The following is a 19285-nucleotide window of genomic DNA, read 5'->3' on the forward strand; positions in this document are numbered from 1 at the left end:
GAAGCTGGATCCCGGGTCCGGGTGAGGCCGTGTGCCCCTGGATCTGGGTGAGGCTGGGTCCTGGGTCCGGGTGAAGCCACGCGCCCCTGGGTCCGGGTGAGGCCGCGCACCCCCTGGGTCCAGGTGAGGCCACATGCCCCTGGGTCCGGGTGAAGCCGTGCCCCTGCGTCCGGCCGAGACCAAACCAGAGGGAGTCGGTCCTGCATTACCACCATTTGTCCACCATCCAGAGCTGAGGGGTCAGTGCCGACATGTACTCATAAGGAACTGGTGGACATTGATATTGGGTCTCAAAAGAACTGTTGGTCCAGAAAGAAACTCACTACAGATTGATTCATTTGCCTGGCAGCATAACTATTATTGCTCGTCTCACATTCAGTTCTTATAAGTATATCTCTAGTGACACATGATTTCGCTCATCTAGGGGAAATGATGAACAACATAGACTGATGAACAACAACAGAACCAGAAACAAGGAGGCATCGATCGGACTATCGGCCTCAGAGGGAGGATAGGGGAGGGTGGGGGGAGGGGGAAGAGATCAACCAAAGGACTTGTGTGCATGCATATGAGCCTAACCAATGGCTAAGTTCAACAGGGGGTAGGGGCATCCGTGGGGAGGGGTGTGGGATGGGAATGGGGGGATGAGGACAAATATGTGACACCTTAATCAATAAAGAAATTGATTAAAAAAAAAAAGAAAATCATGAATGAAAAAAAAGTTGTCTTCACATCTTTCCCTTAAAGCACATGTGATTGAGAAAGAATACAAGAACATGGAGTGCTTTGGGTGGAGAACAAAGGAGAAATAAGAGATAAGGAAAAGGGAAAGAAATGGTTGAGGAACAATTAGAAATTCCAGTGATGATATTTGACAATATTATTTTGATAGACCAACTTTATCGTTTGATTTTGCCCTAAAACTTACTTGGTTGCTAAGAGTATCTTCAGCTGGCAGAGGATTCTTTAAAAATCAGAAGTTCTCTTGGCAAAACCATTGCCACCTTCCACATGAGGAATTTTATTTTCTGAGCTGCTCCAAAACCCCTCCCCAAACCATTCCATGGAGAGTTTCACAGATCTATGAACAAGGTTATTCCCTGTGGCTCCAGGGTTGAGCTGGAGTCTCTCTAGGGCTGTCAAATTACCTCCTAGATTCTCATGTCTAGGAAATGAGATAGTATTGAGGAGGCTATAGAAAAAGGGTGTGTGTGTGTCGGGGGGCGGGGGGATTGAGGTCATTTCAGAGGCTGATTAGTGCTCAATCACAGTCTCTCAGGGCCATCTTAGCCACTTCACTCTTTCCATTCCCTCAAATAAACAATAGTTGCCTTTATTTGTCTCAAAACACAGGAAAACTAATGAACAAAAATGCCCCAAGAAAAATAAATGACTCCATGATTTCCCGTTCCATTTTCCCATGAATTCTAAAGTTAAGATGATTCCCTAATGAATAAATTCTTCTTGCTGTCTGACTGCATTTTTTCAGTTTTCATTACTAACCTAGTAAGTTTTTGTTCTTGGTTTTTACTTAAACCGGTTCATCATTTGTATCTCATATGGACTCTGATTTCTTTTTACTTTCTGTCATATACTTCTAGCACAAATATAAAACTAAGCAAATGATACCATCTCTCTTTTTCTTTATTTTAACATCTTCAAAGTTGAAAATGAATAGAGAAGACTGATTTTGCGATAGCTCAGATTGCATGATTCTGTAAATTTAGAGAATCTATCTCTATTAATTATTTTAATTTTTCTTAATTTTATACTAATCCCATTCCTATCTAAAGCAATTTCAAATATTCACATTTGTGATCCCCATTCCCATTCCATCTTCCCCCATCATGTTCTATAGAAAAACCTTTTCCCTACTCACTCAAAAAACTGTGATAATTTCATCCAATCTTTCTTAATATCCACCTCTTTCAGCTCCTTCTTTAAATACATCCACACCCATTTTTACATTCCCAGAATAAGTAAATTGCCTCTTCCCAGGTTCAATATAACCCAATTCGATTTCCCATGTCTTTGACTCCCTCTTCTATTTAACAACTTGCTTTTCTCATTTCACTTTATCCCTTGGCAATTGAAATTACATATTATTCTTCTACAAATATAAGGAGATTTATTCCAAATAAACATTTCTGATCTTGATTCTTGTGTTGAGTTTTAGACAGTTATATGTATCTGCTTGGTAGTCATCATCTTCACCTCTGTATCACACATATTTATCAAAATCAATAAATTCATAACTTTAAAAAGAATGTTTATGCTTTCTTTTATATACCATAACTGGTATTTTGATAATTTTTATATCTCATTGATAAATCAATCTATCTAGACATGTAAAATAGGAAAATATGTCATTAAATAAATAATGTCGCCCTGGCCTGCCCTGTGTGCTCAGTGGTTAGAGTGTCAGCACACCAAAGGGTCTCAGGTTCAATACCCAGTCAAGGGCATATACCTGGGTTGCAGGTTCAATCCCCAGCCTGGCTGGGGCATGAGTGGAAGGCAACCAATTGATGTGTCTTTCTCACATCAATGTTTCTCTCTCTTTCTCTCTTTCTCTCTCTCTCTCTCTCTCTCTCCCTCTCCATCCCACCCTTTCACTCTCTCTAAAAATTAATGGAAAAAATATCCTTGGGTGCTTGGGTGAGTATTAACTAAATAAATAAATAATAAATCCTAAGGTTTTACCCCTTAAATATTTTAATATATATTTTTCTAACAATGCTATACAAATCCAATTCTCTATTTATTCTGTGTGGATTTTTTAATAACATCCTAACTTTTTATTCACATAAAAATAAATTGCTTTGCTTATTCTTATTTCTTCCTTTTTCTTCTTTCTTTTAACTATGAAAATGAGTTTTTTCTTTTTTCTTGTCACTTTCTTTAGAAAATATTACTCTAATAACATTTGGCACTAAACAAATCTGAATTAGACAGATGTCTTATTACATATACTTAAATAATTTCATTGCCACATAATTTGATTTTGTATGAAAGCCTCATTAAAAAAAACATGAGAAGTTGATAACACAGTTGCAAATAATGTGTAAGACTATATAATATAACTTGTGTATCCTTAGGCAGTTTCATAACACCAAGTTAATTTTTAGCATTAATGAGAGTGAATATTTCTCTCAATACATATTATTTTTTATGTATTCATTCTTAATACATTTCTGAGGCATTTGAAAAACTGTATTACTAGAATTTGTCACAGATGCTTCAATCCAAATGCCAATAATTAAGGACAGAAGGGGAGAAAAAGTAAATAAGCAGAAAACAAGCTAGGAATACATAATGAGAAAAATGGGAGAAACACAAAGGATTTAAGAAAAGATGGATGTGCCTTGAAAGGTAAATTTTAAATTAAAATGCTAAGTGGTCTTATGAGAATTTATATTTTAAAAATACTTTTTAAAATTTATATGTACTGAAATTCACTTTTTGTAGAACAATTCTATGACTTTTGACAAATGCAGAATATATATATATATATATATATATATATATATATATATATATATACATATATATATAAAACCACCAGCCTAGTCCAAATACAGGAGAGTTCTATCAGCCCCAAAACATTCCTTCCTGCTATCCCTTTGTAGTCAACCCCTCTACCCACCACAAGCCTTTACAGCTACCCATCTGTTGTCTGACCTTAGAATTTTGGTTCATTATAAAGCCTATAATCTTTTAACCCTAAATTCTTCCATTTAACATAATACAGTTGAGAATTATTTGTGTTATTAATAAAGTGTTCTATTGTATGGATATCCGTTATATGGATATAGGTGATATTCCATTTATTCATTTGCCTGTTGAAGGGACTTTTGTTAATAAGCTGCTATAAGCATTCCATAGAAATTTTTATATGTATACTAGAGGCCCCTGGGGGCTGGGGGGTGGAGGGCCCCTCAGCCTGGCCTGCACCCTCTCACAGTCCAGGATCCCTCGGGGGATGTCCAACTGATGGCTTAGGATCGATCCCCGTGGGAAGTGGGCCTAAGCCATCAGTCAGACATCCTTAGCGCTGCTGCAGAGGTGGGAGAGGCTCCCACCACCGCTGCTGCGCTGGCCAGCCATGAGCCAGCTTCTGTTGCCTCACTGCCTGAGAACTTGCCTGGAACACATTTCAACTATATTGCCACACAGCTAGTTCATTTTCCCTATTTAGATCTCTGCTTAAATATAACCTTCAGAAATGTCAACTTTTCTATAGTATTCAGTCACTCTCCACTTACTATCCCATGACCTTTTTCTGCTTATCTCCTAAACCCTATATAAAGTCATTTGGAATTGTCACATTGTTTACTCATTCATTGTCTATCACTCCCTATTGGATGGTAAGATCCATAAAAGAAGGGATCTTAGAGATCCCTTAGAGATTAAGAGGAACAAAGAATACATTCCTCTTCACAGACCTCCTATTCAGTATTTGTGTATAAAAGGCATTACAGAGTTAATAAACTCACTACAGTTCCTCGATTGACTCGTAGTCCTCCCGATCCCGCTGTCCTGTCTTTCTTTCTTTTCTCAATTCCCACCTCCCTACCTCAGCCCGGTTCAACTGTCAGGCTGGCCCTGACAACCTGGTATATAGCAGGTGCTCAGAAATTATCTGTTGGGAGAAAGCCATTTTAAACAAAGAGGTGGATTAGAGAACCAAAATTGATGGGCACATCCTACCTAATAAAATAGTAATATGCAAATTGACCGCACCTTCGCTACACCAAGCCACATCCACCATCCAAAGCCACGCCCACCAGCCAATCGGGGCGAGTATGCAAATTACCCAACAAAGATGGCGGTTAACTTGCATACGCTGAGGGAGGGAGGAGTGAAGACTGAAGACAACTTAGAAGGAAGATGGAGGAAAAGCGGAAAGCAAGGTGACTGCCAGAGGGAAAGCCTGGGCGGGGCGGAGCGCGGCGGGGCGGGGCGGAGCGGGGTGGGTGGCAGCGGCACGCGGGTGCAGGCGCGGCAGCCGCAACAGCGGCGGCAGCGGCAGCGCATGCGGCTGCAGCGGCCACTTGCAGGATTTTTCCTGCAAATGGGCTACTAGTACAGTAATAATAGGAGTTAGGCATTGTCCTGGACACTTCACGAACATTACATGCAAACTCTCTATACTCATGAGGAAATTGAAGCTTAGAGATGTAAAATACTTGTCCACAGCAGTACAGCTAGAATGTGGCAAAGTGAAAATTTTTAACTAGCTATTCTAAATCTGAAAGCTAGATGATCATAAATAATATCAAATGACACCATGTTGATCTGAGAAAAGAAACCAGGGATGGTTTAATTCTGTCCCTCCCTCCAACTTATTAGGCCAGATTCATGTATCACATTAATAATGGCTATCCTGATCATCACAGAGAGCAGAGTACAGCTAGAAATGGCCCTTTCTATAGTTTAGAGATCAGAGTAAAGACAGCTCTGGATCCTAGGTAGTTGTACATTGAACTAAACAGGAGAGCTAACAGAGGCCTGGTTGTGAGTGTTCTGGGGAGCTAAGACAGATTTAGTCAATGTCCTCAGCTCCATTCTCCATGGTGTTAAACTTGAGCAGGAGAGTTTGAGGGCAGCTCCCAGGTCTAATAGATCACACCTGTTGGAGTTATCTGAAAGGAAGTGAGAAGAGAAATGCAGTAATCTGAGTCAGAAGAAGTTTCCCTGTACCCAGGACACAGAGATATTAATGAACCGTCTTCTGAAGGTGATCAGAAGTGACAGGGATGAGCCAGGATAAATCCATGGGCTGGGATCTGGTTACCAAGGTCTGCTTCAGGGATTACAGAAACAAAAGTACCCTTGAAAGGTCTCAGGGAGGGGAGGAGCAGTGGATGGCATGGCACACAATGAATGCCCAGGTTGATTAAGTTTAGGGTGTGAAGAAAAAGCCACAAGCTGGTGTGGGGAGTGGCGGTGTCTAATGATACTTGATACACCAGAAAGCAGGGCATCTATAAAGAACAAGAAATGTTAGGGAAATAAGAAAGTGCAAGTACAGGGACCATAGAGGAAAAAAGAGTGAGTCAAAATAACTGGGCCAGAGGAGTAAGAGGTTCCAGTCAGGCTAGCTGTTGAATTTCAGACAGATCTGATTTTATTTAGCAGTGTGCGTGTGCCAGGGATGGGGATCAAACCCTAACAGGAGAAGAGGTCATTCTATATCCCAGGTACTCTTTGAAGTGATTCAGGCCTTAGCCTAAGGATGCAAAGCAAAGTGACTAAGTGATCTCTGCAGAGATGGAATCTGTGACCCACCTATTAGTACCATGTGGCACTCCACTGTGCTAATGACAATTAGTCAAAACAAAGACAAGCAACAAAACCAGAAGGTGTCCCTGTGGACTGAGCTTGGGGCATTGTCTGGGGCTCATAAAAAAAAAAAAAAGGCTGGGGATAAACTGTGATAATTGCCAAAGGGAAGACAGGCCCAGACAAGAGAGGACCTCAGGACCTGTGGGGCCTTTGAGCTCAGGATTAGTGTGGAGTGGAGGAGGACTTGCTTCAGGGACTATGAGAGCAAGGCTGGATGCTGGGGATGGAAGGATTCATTCATTCTTGCTGCAGTCCAAAGGTTATCATGGTGCTTCCTCTGGGCAGAACAGCAGGCCCTTAACTAACCACAGCATTCTCACTGAGGCTCCCCCTGGGGCTCTGGCAACAAGAGGCTAGACACCTGTGCTCACCTTTCCTGTCTCCCACCCCCCCTTTCTCTCCCCCAGATGGGATACAACAAAGGTAGCATAAAGAATACACCTAAGGCGGTCCACTAGAACACCAGTGTGAGGGTCGCAGGGAGCCGAGTGTGGGGAGTGAACTGCACAAAGGGAGTAGCAGGTGGAAAGAACGATCAGACTCCAGGTGAGACTGATACAATCAATTGGGAGAGGTTAGTGTGTGGGGAGATGAAACAAGAAAGTGAGAAAAAAAAGGGGGGATTAGTGTAGAACTTACTGTTTCTGAGCTTGGAAGAACAGAAAGGAGATTGGGAAAATAATTTGATTGTTCTTAGGAAGTTATTTCATTCAAAAAAGAGTGGGAAAGTACATTGTTACTTGGAAATTGGGAAGGACCAATTGGAGAGAACGGAAAATCATAGGGCCCTTTGTAGAAGGCAGTCTGGTGCTCAGAATCTGGGCAGTGAGAAACATTTTTGTATTTGGACTCTTTCCCCCCTAAAAAAACTAAACAAATGAACAAACAAGACAAAGATACAAAAAACAAACTGATAGTGGCCAGAGAGTTGAGTGGTGGAAGGATGGGCAAAAGGTAAGGGGATTAAGAGGTACAAACTTATAAATAAGTCTCAGGGATGTATAGTACAGCATAGGGAATCCAGTCAATAATATCGCAATAACTGTACAGTGACAGATGGTTACTAGACTTCTTGTGATGATCACATCATAAGGTATATAAATGTCACATCACTATGCTGTACATTGAAACTGATATAATATTGTATGTCAACTATACTTTAATTAAAAATAGCTTTACATTCCAAAATGAAAATTTTAAAAAGGCAGACTCTTTAAAACAGCTCATAAAATTCAACAAACTTATTTCATGTTTAATGGAAAGATGGTCTTATTATAGGAATGAAAAAATGTAAGAGATAGTGTTTGTCTTCTAATAGCTCAGAGTAGTAGGAAGGCATGGGAAGAGGTATAAGTGTGCAAGTCTGTGCTAGAGAAATGAATAGAGGTAGGAGACGGAGTGATTCATTTGAAAGGAGTAAAATATTACAAGGCCTATGGGAGCTGGTAGCATCTGAGGTCTAATAAAGGTAAGTTGTTTCCTGAAATGGAAAATGGAGAGAAGGCAGAGAGATAACTGCAGATAGAAAGGCAAGGATTATGACCAAGCATGCACTATTTGAAATTTAACATACAGTCAAATATATAGTGACAGAAGGAGACTTGACTTTAGGTTATGAACACAATGCAGCACTCAGATGATGCACACTTAAAATCTATGTAATTCTATTAACCAATGTCACTCCAATAATTTTAATTTAAAAAATTATACTTTAGGAAGTCACATGGAATAGACTTTGCTGACAAACCTATCACTGAAGAATGTGTTAAAATTATATAGTGCATTTCTACGTTTACTGGAGGCCAAAATGGTGGAACCTGGGCGACCTTGAAAAATTCAGTGGTGGAATCTTCTATACCCTATGTATGGGCTGGCTTTCTACTTACCTGACCCCAAAGATAATCTGCTGGGGTCCTTGCCCCCGGTTTATTCAGAGCAAGGCTAAATCCTAGTAAAGACACAGCATGAGAAAGAATTTGAACATACTGAGCAGCAAAACTGATCTTTGCCTTATATTTCAACTATCAATGAGGATCTGAGACTAAGAATGGGGGAAGTTAGTTTCTAAAATTGGGCCCTGTGACTTCTAATCATTTCTCTTCCCTAGAATGTTTTATTTTTCCACCCACATGTTATGCTGGGTGTTTTTTTAAATGCTTCCTCCATATACAGGTCTCTTACCATATCCATTTTTATAATGTACCTGATTTGATCTCGTACTTTGTTAGGTATTTATCCATGGGTCACACCACCTGGCTCCTGCAGATTTCCTGGTACTCAGCACTGAAGATATCTCTCTTAGTACAGACAGGATTAATGTGGAGACAAATGGGGGATCTCTCAAGATGTGGCGGGGCAAGCACCGTCTTGGAGATACGTCCACTTTTTAGCCATTTCTTCCTACTCTGGCTTATGCTGTAAATCCTCTCACATTGGCCACTTCTTGAAGCCATTCTAATTCTGCAGCATTTAACTCCAACCAAAGACCTTGTCTGACACACACTCTTCAATGCTGGTCTGGTGAGTAGCAAGGAAGATTGTGGTGAGGGGCCAAACAGCAGGTCTGGATGCAAATGTAAAGTGAGCCAATTTATTCATAATACTCTGTCATTTCTATGTGGCTGCAAGATCTCTCCATGACAGATCTCCCCTATAATCAAATAACCTATTTTCCATCATTTTAGTAACCTTAGCCATTTGTCTTTCAGATGTCAGGGAACTAATCTGATAATATATAAAACTTTTCTCATCTCCTAGAAAACATTATTCAGTATTTATAAATATCCTTCAGTGAGAATGTCCCAACTTTTGGTTTTGTCATAGAATTAAACCTATAGAAATTAAGATTTCCGTTTGAGAAAAAGGAATCTTACTTTCTTTGTATCAGATATTTGAAGGGCAATAAGAATGGCTTAATTGAGTGATGTGAGATGTGACTGTAAGATGTATAAAATTCCCTGCATTTCTGATGTGTATAGATGTATGTATATGTGTTGACCATTGAAGGGATGTTTGTGAACATATGAACATGTGTGTGTATGTGAAGAGATAAGAGTTACTCATTGGCTGCATACATGTCTTTTGAAACAATTATTGAATCTTTAAATTTTCCTGGCTATCATTGTGTGAGGTGGCAAAAGGTTTGTTAAAACCATTTTCCACTCACGATTTGTGGAAATAAGTGGACACATAATAACAACATATGTGCACATATGGGTGCTTTTATTTCCACATGCTTATTCATGTGAGGACATGCATACATGTCAGTACATACTCAGAGGTGCTTCTAACTTATTTGCATATTTCTGTATTTTTTAATGCATGTATGAGTTTGAATTACATTCTTTGTTTGAATTCCTATTAGTTTGTTATGCATCTGCCTGAGGAAGTTAGCAGTCCATTGAGGAGGAAGGCAAAGGAAGAAACATGAATCATTAGGAATGACAGGGACTACATTGGGAAATGTGTCATAGGGTGATAGGAGAGGGTAAACAATCCATCCCAGGGCCTGTTGGAGGAGAGGTGTTCAGCAGAGTTGGAACTTCGTGTACAAATGAGGTATGATGATACAGAGATTGAAAAGGAAATTCCACTTACAAAACGTATTTTTTTTAAAGTATTTAAAGCAATGACACATCTGAGGAATCACAGTAGATCTGGAAGGCTAAGACTCAAGTAGAAATAGAATAGAAGTAGGTTAAGCAGTAAAGATTGTCTGGGGCCAGATGGTGTAGGGGTTTCTATGACAAATAAAGGTGTGGCCTTCATTTTAAAGCAGCGGAAAGTCAGATGGTTTTACGGGAAGATGCCACAACCACATTATCAGATTGCAAATTAGAAATAACACTATGGGATCTGTACAGAGGAAGGATTGGAAGGCAGTCTGGCAGCAAGGAGGTCGTTCAGGATCACGCGAACAAAAGGCTCAGCAAAAGCCAAAGCACAGTTAATGGGAAAAATAATTGAATACAGGAGAAAAAATTGAGATGAGACACTGGCGCATACTGAATAATTGATAGTTATTCATTTGCTATAAGAATACAGCTTCTCGATAAAAAATAAAGTATTACAAGTAAGGCCAAAGTCATCTTTGAATTCTATCTCTCATCCATGTTTCTATGTCCCAATCCCTCTCCCTTCCTCTCTATCTAAAACTCAATAAAAATATTTTTAAAGTGACAAAAAGCAGATAACTTTTTATCATTCTAAATCTTGCAGTCAAGTATGATGTTAATTTTATTCATAGATAGCCTTTATCAGGTTGAGGACATTCCTCTTTTTTTTTTTTTTTTTTTTTTGTGAAGAGTTTTTGTCATGAGACTTTTATGTTGGGAAACTGGTGACTAGTGATGCCATCTCCTGATTCAGGAAACCAAGACATATTTCTTCTTTGTTTCCTTCTGTCATTTTTGTCATTTTCCCACCTCTGCTTCCTAACTGAGGAAGCTAGAAGAGGTTTTAAAATGCATCTGTTGAGATTTGTTTTGGATTATTTTAATTTAAAGTACATAGAATATTTATATAGACATTTCTAGGGTGAAATGAATATAGAATAATCTGTGATATATATTCATGATTCATCAGTTTATGGAATTTGTTTGAAGTCATGAGAGTATATAGACCACTAAGTAAAAAGAAGAGCCAAATAATGATCTCTCAAAAATATCAATGTAATGTATAAATTGGATGGGACACAGCAGGGTGAATTAAGAAGTTAAATTATGGGAGGTAGAATTTAAAAGAAAGGGAGAAAGTGGATTCACAACAATTAAAGCCCATTGAGAAATAAATCAGTTTAGGAAAATGACTTGATTTAGTAATAAAGGGTTAATTGGTGAACTTGTGAGAACTGTTCAAGTGAACTGAAATGTGAGTGTGTTTAGGCAGCACAGAAGTCAGATGGCCTGGGATTGGGAGAAATAGAAAAAGTGTTCATAGGAGTGTAAACCCTCTCCCGGGTGTTTGCTATTAAGGCAGGGAGCAAAGAAAGGCTCTTTTAGAAAGATGATGCAAACATGTCATAAGATTAAGTAAATCTTTCTAATCAGTTTTCAGGTTCCAGAGTTCAAAGTGGGATCCTGAACGATGTCAACATTCCCCACCCAGGCAGCCCCCAACAGCAGCACTTCAATGACCCCCACCTTCCTGCTGGTGGGCATGCCAGGCCTGTCAGCTGTCCCCTCCTGGTGGACGGCACCCCTCATCACCATCTACCTTCTCTCTGTTCTGGGCAACAGTACCATCCTCTGGATCATTGCCATGGAGCCCACCTTACACCGTCCAATGCACTTCTTCCTCTTCCTGCTTAGTGTATCTGATGTTGGCTTGGCCACAGCCCTGATGCCCACCCTGTTGGGTCTTGCCCTTGCTGATGCTCATGCTGTCCCTGCCTCAGCCTGCCTCCTGCAGATGTTCTTTGTCCATGTCTTTTCTGTCATGGAGTCCTCTGTCTTACTCGCCATGGCCTTTGATCGGGCACTGGCCATCTGCCGCCCTCTCCACTACCCGACACTTCTCACCAATGATGTTGTTAGGAAGATTGGCCTCACCATTGTTTTCCGATGCCTGGGTCTCCATCTGCCCTTGCCATTTCTCCTGGCCCACATGCCCTACTGCCACCCACAGGTTCTGACTCATTCTTATTGCTTGCACCCAGATATAGCCCGATTGGCCTGTCCAAGAGCTTGGGGTGCAGTCTACAGCCTCTTTGTGGTCCTGTCAGCCATGGGATTAGACCCTCTGCTTATTTTCTTCTCCTATGGCCTAATTGGCAGGGTATTGCAGGGTTTGGGATCAAGTGAGGATCGCTGGAAGGCTGGTCAAACCTGTGCCGCCCACCTCTCTGCTGTGCTTCTCTTCTATGTGCCCATGATCCTCCTGGCACTCATTGACCGTCTTAGGATGCCAGTCCCTCAGCCTGCCCATACTCTTCTCTCCTATGTCCACTTCCTGCTTCCTCCATTGATCAACCCTATTCTCTATAGTGTCAAGATGAAGGAGATTAGAGAGAAAATACTCAAGAGGTTGCAGCCCAGGAAGGTAGGTTGTGCTCAGTGAGAAGGATGTCCCTCCACATTTGGGGACTCAAGACTACCAGATACAAAGGTTTCCATGACTGAGAACTCAGTTCATCATGCATGAAATTGCCATTCAGGTACACACAAGCACATGCACATGGATGGATATGCCTGTTCCTAAATGTGTGCCTATGTATATTAATGAAACCTTATGAGCCCCAGAGAATGGCAGTGGTCTAACCACCTAACACTACATATGAATGGCATTAAAAGGGCCAGAATCTAGGTCTTGTCACAACTGTCCAAATATGTTGGTTGTTGTTTTGTTTTTGTTAATTTCTACACTACATCTATATCCTAATAACTGAGGAAATTGAAGGAGTTAAGCAGTTACATGGAAAAGAAAAAAGAAGACAGAAACATTCTATTCAAATGGATAGTGTTGGGCCTTCATAAAAAGTAGATATTCTGATGTATCCACAGGGATTGGATGAAAGAGGAGGACACAAGTAAGTATCTCATTTAGGCTCTTCATGTCAAGGGATATGCTACATAACTCTGATCATATCAGGAAAAAGAAGAGCCTTCATTTAGTTCAAAATGTTGGTATTTATGATTAAAATTTCAAATGATTCAGAAGAAATTTGAAAAAGTAAAAATTACTTTAAATTGCCATCCAAATGTAAACATATAAATGGAATCTTACACATGGTAGATGAAATTGTTGGTCTTAGTGGTAGTATCATCTATCCACACCCACATTGGGGATCAGAGTGTGCAGATTATACTTACTTTCACTTTTATTTTGAGCTTGGACACATGACTTGCTCTGGTCAGTAGGATGTTAGTGGATATGATAAGAGCAGAGGCCCAAGTGTGATTTTTACAATGGGGTTTCTTCCTTTGCTGTGAGTAATGTTAAGCTCAGGTAGTAGTGCCCCTTCTACCTGGTCCCCAAGATGAGATATATGGAGCAAACCTATACCCTGGAGCCAATCCTAGCTGACTAGAGACCTGAAGCAGAAACATCAAGTCAAAACAGCCTACATCAAAAGGACGTCTGTCAACCTGATGATCAGCAAGCATTACAATAAATTCTGTATTTGTAAGCAACTAAGATTTATGGTTGTTTGCAGCAAAAAAAGGAACTAACACTATAACTAGTTTTTTTCTATAAATATGGTTAATTCCTAATGATTTTTTCTTTGTTATTACAATTATTATCTATATATATAAAAGTCTAAGCAACTGGCCAATGACACACATTGACCACCAAGGGGCAGATGCTCAAGACAGGAGCTGCTGAGCTGTGGTCACTTGGCAGTGGTAGTTCTTGGGTGATGCACCTGGAACCAGAGAGGAGGGAACCCGATTCTGGGGTGCATCACCCAAGAACCACCCTCTTACAATCCGGGACCCCTCAGGGGATGTCAGAGAGCCAGTTTCAGCCAGATCCCCACAGGCCAGGCCAAGGGACCCACCGGTGCATGAATCCATGCACCGGGCCTCTAGTACATACAGAAGAGCCTTGCTTTGTATCATGAAAGTTGAATAACAATCTACATGTCTTTCTTTATCTTGCTTTTCTTATGGTAGAAATCCCTCAAAGTAAATAAGTATGGATTCATTCAAGAACTACATAATATCCCATGATATGGATGGACTGTATTTAACTCAACTATTTTCTCGTAATGGGTATTGGAGTTGTCTTCAGTATTATGGCACTCTAAACAATGCTGTAATAAACATTCTTATGCAGCTGTCCATGTACACTTATCCTTTTATTTCTATAAGACTGATATTCAGGTCATCACTGCTGGTTTTAAAGGGTTGTACATTTTTTTATTTCAATGAGTATTGGTAGATCCATTTCCCCAAAGGCTATATTAATTTATATTTCTTCCCTACATGGGAGTGTGCCTTTTTCCTACATACCCACCAAAATTCACTGTTACCACTATTCTTAAATTTTCATCAATTTTATTAGTAAAAATTATCACATTTACCTTTATGTTGAATTTTCCTGATAGGAAAAATGAGTGTCTTTCACATGTCTATTGATTATTTTGTCCCCTTTATCAGTAGCTTTATCCATGTTTCTATTTTATTGTTTATATGTGAAATATAAATTTGCAAGAGATCCTATTTTTATGCCTTTACCAATATAGTGTTTGTCTTTGGCCTTGTTTAGGCAATTAAATTGCAAACAAATATAGGTAGTTTTATATAATCAAACCCACTTTTATTTTTCTTTGTAATTTTGTTGTTTTATATTTTGCTTCTAAAAATGTATCTTTGAGTCCTTTGTTTTACATACACTCTTTTATGCTTTTCTTCTAAAGTTGTTGAAATAGTTTTAATTTTAGATTTTTCTGTGTCAGAAATCCAAACTTATATTAGGCAGAGTCAATGTATACTAGTGGCAAAATCATCTATTAAATACATTCTCTTTTTCTCACTGAAATAAAATACTATGTATGAATACCATTTCTTACAATATTATGTCTGTCTATATATATTACTTTACAGATCTTTTAATGGATTTTGTATATATGTGTCACATATATGATCACTTACCACTGAGCTATTACAATAGCCTCATAGTATGATTTCGCTAATATGTGATATAGTGATCCTCCTCTCACAAAGTAAACAAGAGCTTTGGAATACTAAGAGAAACCACATTGTTTTTATAGATTAAATCTAAGAGAATCAACATTTGGTAATAAGTTTTTACATCCAATAATATATGATTGATGTTTCACCTAGTTAACATCTTTTTTTACATTTTTAATAAAATTATTAGTTTTAACTAAATTTACTTCCATGTAGTTTTTAAGTGTATAATTTTGTTGCTATTATAAATAAAATATTTCCCCATCTCTGTTTCCACATACAAATTGCTAGGTAAATACATTTTTATCTTGAATTGATACCTACTTTACCAATTATCATATGCATTATAGTAGTTTCTTTTTTTACTTTTTGGTATTTTATTTGTATACAGCATATATAAGTAAAAATAGGTGATTGTTGACTTTTCTCTAGTATTCATGCACATTATTTCAATTTATTTTATTGAATTCCCTAGGACTCAACCAATTATGAAAGATTAAGAGTGAAAGTGAACATTCAAATCTTGTTTCTCATTTTAATAAAAGTGGCATTAATATTTCACCTGTTAGAATGATGGTTGACTTCTATATCTTTGTGTAAATTTTATAACATTTAAATAGTTCATTTATATTTCATTTTAATTTTTTAATAAGTGTACTTAATGAATCCTACCAACTGCTTTTCAGCATCCACTAATATAATTATAATTGTCTGCTTTAATGTTTTGAAAAAATTTCTGACATTGAAATATCACTGTTCTCTTATGTTTATTTAAAAAAAACATATTAAATGAAAATTAGCAAATTGAATTCACTTAGTCACCAAAAAAGAACACACAATAATATGTTAGTATAGATTTCAGGAATGCAGAAATAGTTATCTACTCATATTGTATCAAGTTTCTCTGCAAGGTGTATTATATATTCTCTTATTAAACGAATTAAATAAGTTAGTCTCTCTGTTTCAAAAATGAGAATACTGAGGCTGAGAATTTAAGAATACCCCAAGTCTATAAAATTAGAGATGCAACATTTATTTTCAGATTTTCCTGAATCCAAAACAAATCTTTTAAAATTGTTGAACAGGGAAACAGCCTGATCTTGAGGCAATGTTTTTAATCAGTGATGAGGTCGCCAAGAAACCCTCATTTCCCAAAGTCTACCCTTTCCTTCTCCCTGACACACCCACCTCCAGCTTCCCATGTATTTACTGAGAGTAGAACGATGTGAATAAAGAGTTGAGAGTCCCTCAGACCAGGATTTGAATTCTCAGTCCACTACTTTCTGTGTTATTTGACAGGAAACGGTAGAGCTGACCCCAGAGGCCTTCTTTCCTGGCTAAGTCCCTAGCTTGTCTACTCATCTTGCCTCCTTCCTGGCAAGAAAGACTAAGTTATCACAGCAGATAGTTTAAAGGGCATAAAATGTCTGCTGGGGTCTTTTTATTCGTTCTTCTATGGGCTGGCTTCTAAATCCTCAGTCTGGAGCTACCTTATTGGTATATCTTACTGCTTAGCAGTAATCCTGGACTCTGACCTCCTAAATAAGGATGGCATAGTCCTAGTGGCTCCTAAAATGTCTTTACTGGCCCTTTCTCATTAGGAGGTCCATGGAACACTTTAGTCTGGTTTTATTTAAATGCCAGAGGTGACAGATGGGACCAGGGGCCTTCAAGTAGCAAAGTTGTTTGGATGTGCACTTGGCCTCAGAGGTGCAGATTCTGTGTTGTGACTTGACAGTTATTAACAGTGTTATGGGCTACCCCACTTTAGAGGGAAGAACCCCTGTCTCACAAAGGCTCCTTAAGGTCCCTGTCAATGTTAACTTCTTGGTAACAGGTACAGAGAGTGGGGAGTAGAGCCTAGATGATGACTTCTCTGAATCACACTTGCATCCCCTGCCCCCCCTTACCCCCCAACCCTGGCAAAACCTGAGGAGCTTTCATGCTGAATGTCCTATAGTACTATGATCTAGTTTTCTCTTTTCACAGAAATTTCCAGAATTATTATGTGTTCTCTAATATTTAGTAACTGTTATGCCAGCCATTTTACCAGATGTGATGCCCCCTTTTTAAAGACTATTCTTTCAGCTCAAATTGATACACATCTACTAAGCACAAACTATGGACAAGGTACTTTATTGCAAAGACTTTTAAAGTTGAATAAAGTGCAGCCCTTTCCTTGTGGAATTTCACAATGTCATCAGTGAGAGAGACATATGCATGATGTTGGAGGTCCTGTGGGTCTCCATTCACTGTACCTCAAGGACACAGCATCTATCTTTACTGAAAATACTGCCAAATACAATGCCCACCTATAATTTCCTTCTACGATTTCCCCCAAAATTGGCTTTAGCAAAATACACACTCTCTAGGTTCCCCTTCCATGTTGCCCTGGGAAAATAATTTTCAAACATTAATGTATACACCAATTATTCAGGCAGTTCACAGTGTGTCCTTATCAGGGGAGTGGGATTAAGACAGGAAAAAAAAATGATAGCACAATGTCCATTCTTGTTCAACAAGTCCCCTCAAAATGGATCATTTCTAAGATTCCATGTCTGAAACCTTTATTGACAAGATTCCACCTAACTCAGTTATCTAAAGATATGACTTACTGTTGACAACACTGTTTTTTCCGATTATGTTCATCATGCAAATACAAAGATGTAACCCACCCCACTTATGGACCCTAATCTTTTTTTGTTGTTAATCCTTACCTGAAGATATTTTTCTATTGATATTTTTTAGAGAGAGTGAAAGGGAGGAGGAGAGACAGAAAGAGAGAGAAACATGGATGTGAGAGAGACACGATTGGTTGCCTCCTGTATGTGCCCAACCAAGGTATGTGCCTTTGACTGGGATCAAACCCATGACCCTTCAGTCCATGGGCTGACACTCTAACCACTGAGCAAAACTGGCCAGGGCTGGACCCTAATCTTTTGCAACTGTTAACCCTGTCTCAAATGTAGCTTTGTCCTGTAGGCTGTACAGCCCATGGAGCATTTTTATCTCCAGCACTCTGAAAGGCATAGGGTTAATCTCTATAAATTGCAACATTTTCATTGAGAAACATAAAATCCTCTTAAGGAACTTCAGTTTGAGTGTCTAGGACACCAACCCAGTTCCTGGTTGTCTTATCCCAGAGCAAGGTGGAGAGGATTCAGATTATTCATGTTCTGCAGCTTCTCTGCTTCAGCACATTTTTGGAATCCATATCCTTATTTATAGTCTCATACTCATCTCTAGTATAGGCACATCCTCCTGAGAATTAACAGACGCCTAGTTCCCTTGGGAACAATGACTCCACTTGCTTCATCACTGCCTGTCAATGAGGGGCTCTTCCATGGAAATGCAGACAGTAGGATTTGACTCTCACTCACAGATTTAACTGTTGTGATCCTGTTCCCATATCAGGTGCCAGCTTTGGGGAGAGCTAATCTCTGACATTGGTAAGGCCACCTATATCCATCTGTGGCTCCAAGTTTAAGTGGATGCCACCATAGTAGATACAATCTAAGACCATCACAGACTTTATGTGGAAATCTGCCCACATATATGTTCTGTTTGGTCATCAGAATGTCTAGTTTTATTATTAATGGGAATGGATTTAGGTCACAAGCTCTCAGATTTATCATAGGCTCCACCTTTCTTCAATGTTTTATATCTAGTCTCTTCACATTTGTTGGCCACCAAAGGCATTTAATTTCACAGAACAGAAAGGAAAGACCAGGGTCAAAAGCACTGCTGGTATCTTAGACCATCAGGTTCAGAAGAGAATATCAATTTTAGCCCTCAATTTTAAATATTGGAAGTAAATAAAAGCTGTAATTCTGATGGCATGTTGCAGGAGGACATATGATTTTACACAGAGAATGGAAAATAAGATCTAGCAAAAACATCTTGGACCTAGAACAAAGTAAGAACAGATAAGTGAATCAATGTTGATGAGCCAACAATAATGTCTCTGTCTTCGGGTTAATACAAGACAGGATGTGCTTGAGATGAGAGCTACCATAAATAAATTAGGTCAGGCAGAACATTGAAAAGAAGAAGCCTATAAGCTTTTTAATTTTGATTTTTCATATTCTAAAAAAAATAGACATAGGATATAATCTTTCACTGATAATAGGCAACCAAACATAACATCATGCTCTTTTTTTTTTGGTTAAAGTAAGAGATTATAGAGGCAAGATGATTACTGGAATTCTAGACAAAGTTTATCTTAACTTTTAATGTTTAGCTAACAGCAACAGTAACTGATTCTGAGTGCTTTGTTTTGCTTTTACACTGACTATGACCCTCCA

The 19285-nt window shown here is 38.9% G+C and overlaps 1 protein-coding gene across 1 annotated transcript; it reads left to right on the forward strand.

The window, feature by feature from the left end:
- Positions 1-11433: 11433 nt before the first annotated feature.
- On the forward strand, positions 11434-12405 carry OR51S1 (olfactory receptor family 51 subfamily S member 1; the record flags this gene model as incomplete). Its single annotated transcript, XM_079788361.1, has 1 exon — positions 11434-12405. The coding sequence occupies one exon, from the start codon at positions 11434-11436 to the stop codon at positions 12403-12405; it is 972 nt and encodes a 323-aa protein (XP_079644487.1).
- Positions 12406-19285: the final 6880 nt, after the last annotated feature.

The sequence above is a fragment of the Cnephaeus nilssonii genome, assembly GCF_951640355.1.
Source record: "Cnephaeus nilssonii genome assembly, chromosome: 13".
In the NCBI taxonomy this organism is placed as follows: Eukaryota; Metazoa; Chordata; class Mammalia; order Chiroptera; family Vespertilionidae; genus Cnephaeus; species Cnephaeus nilssonii.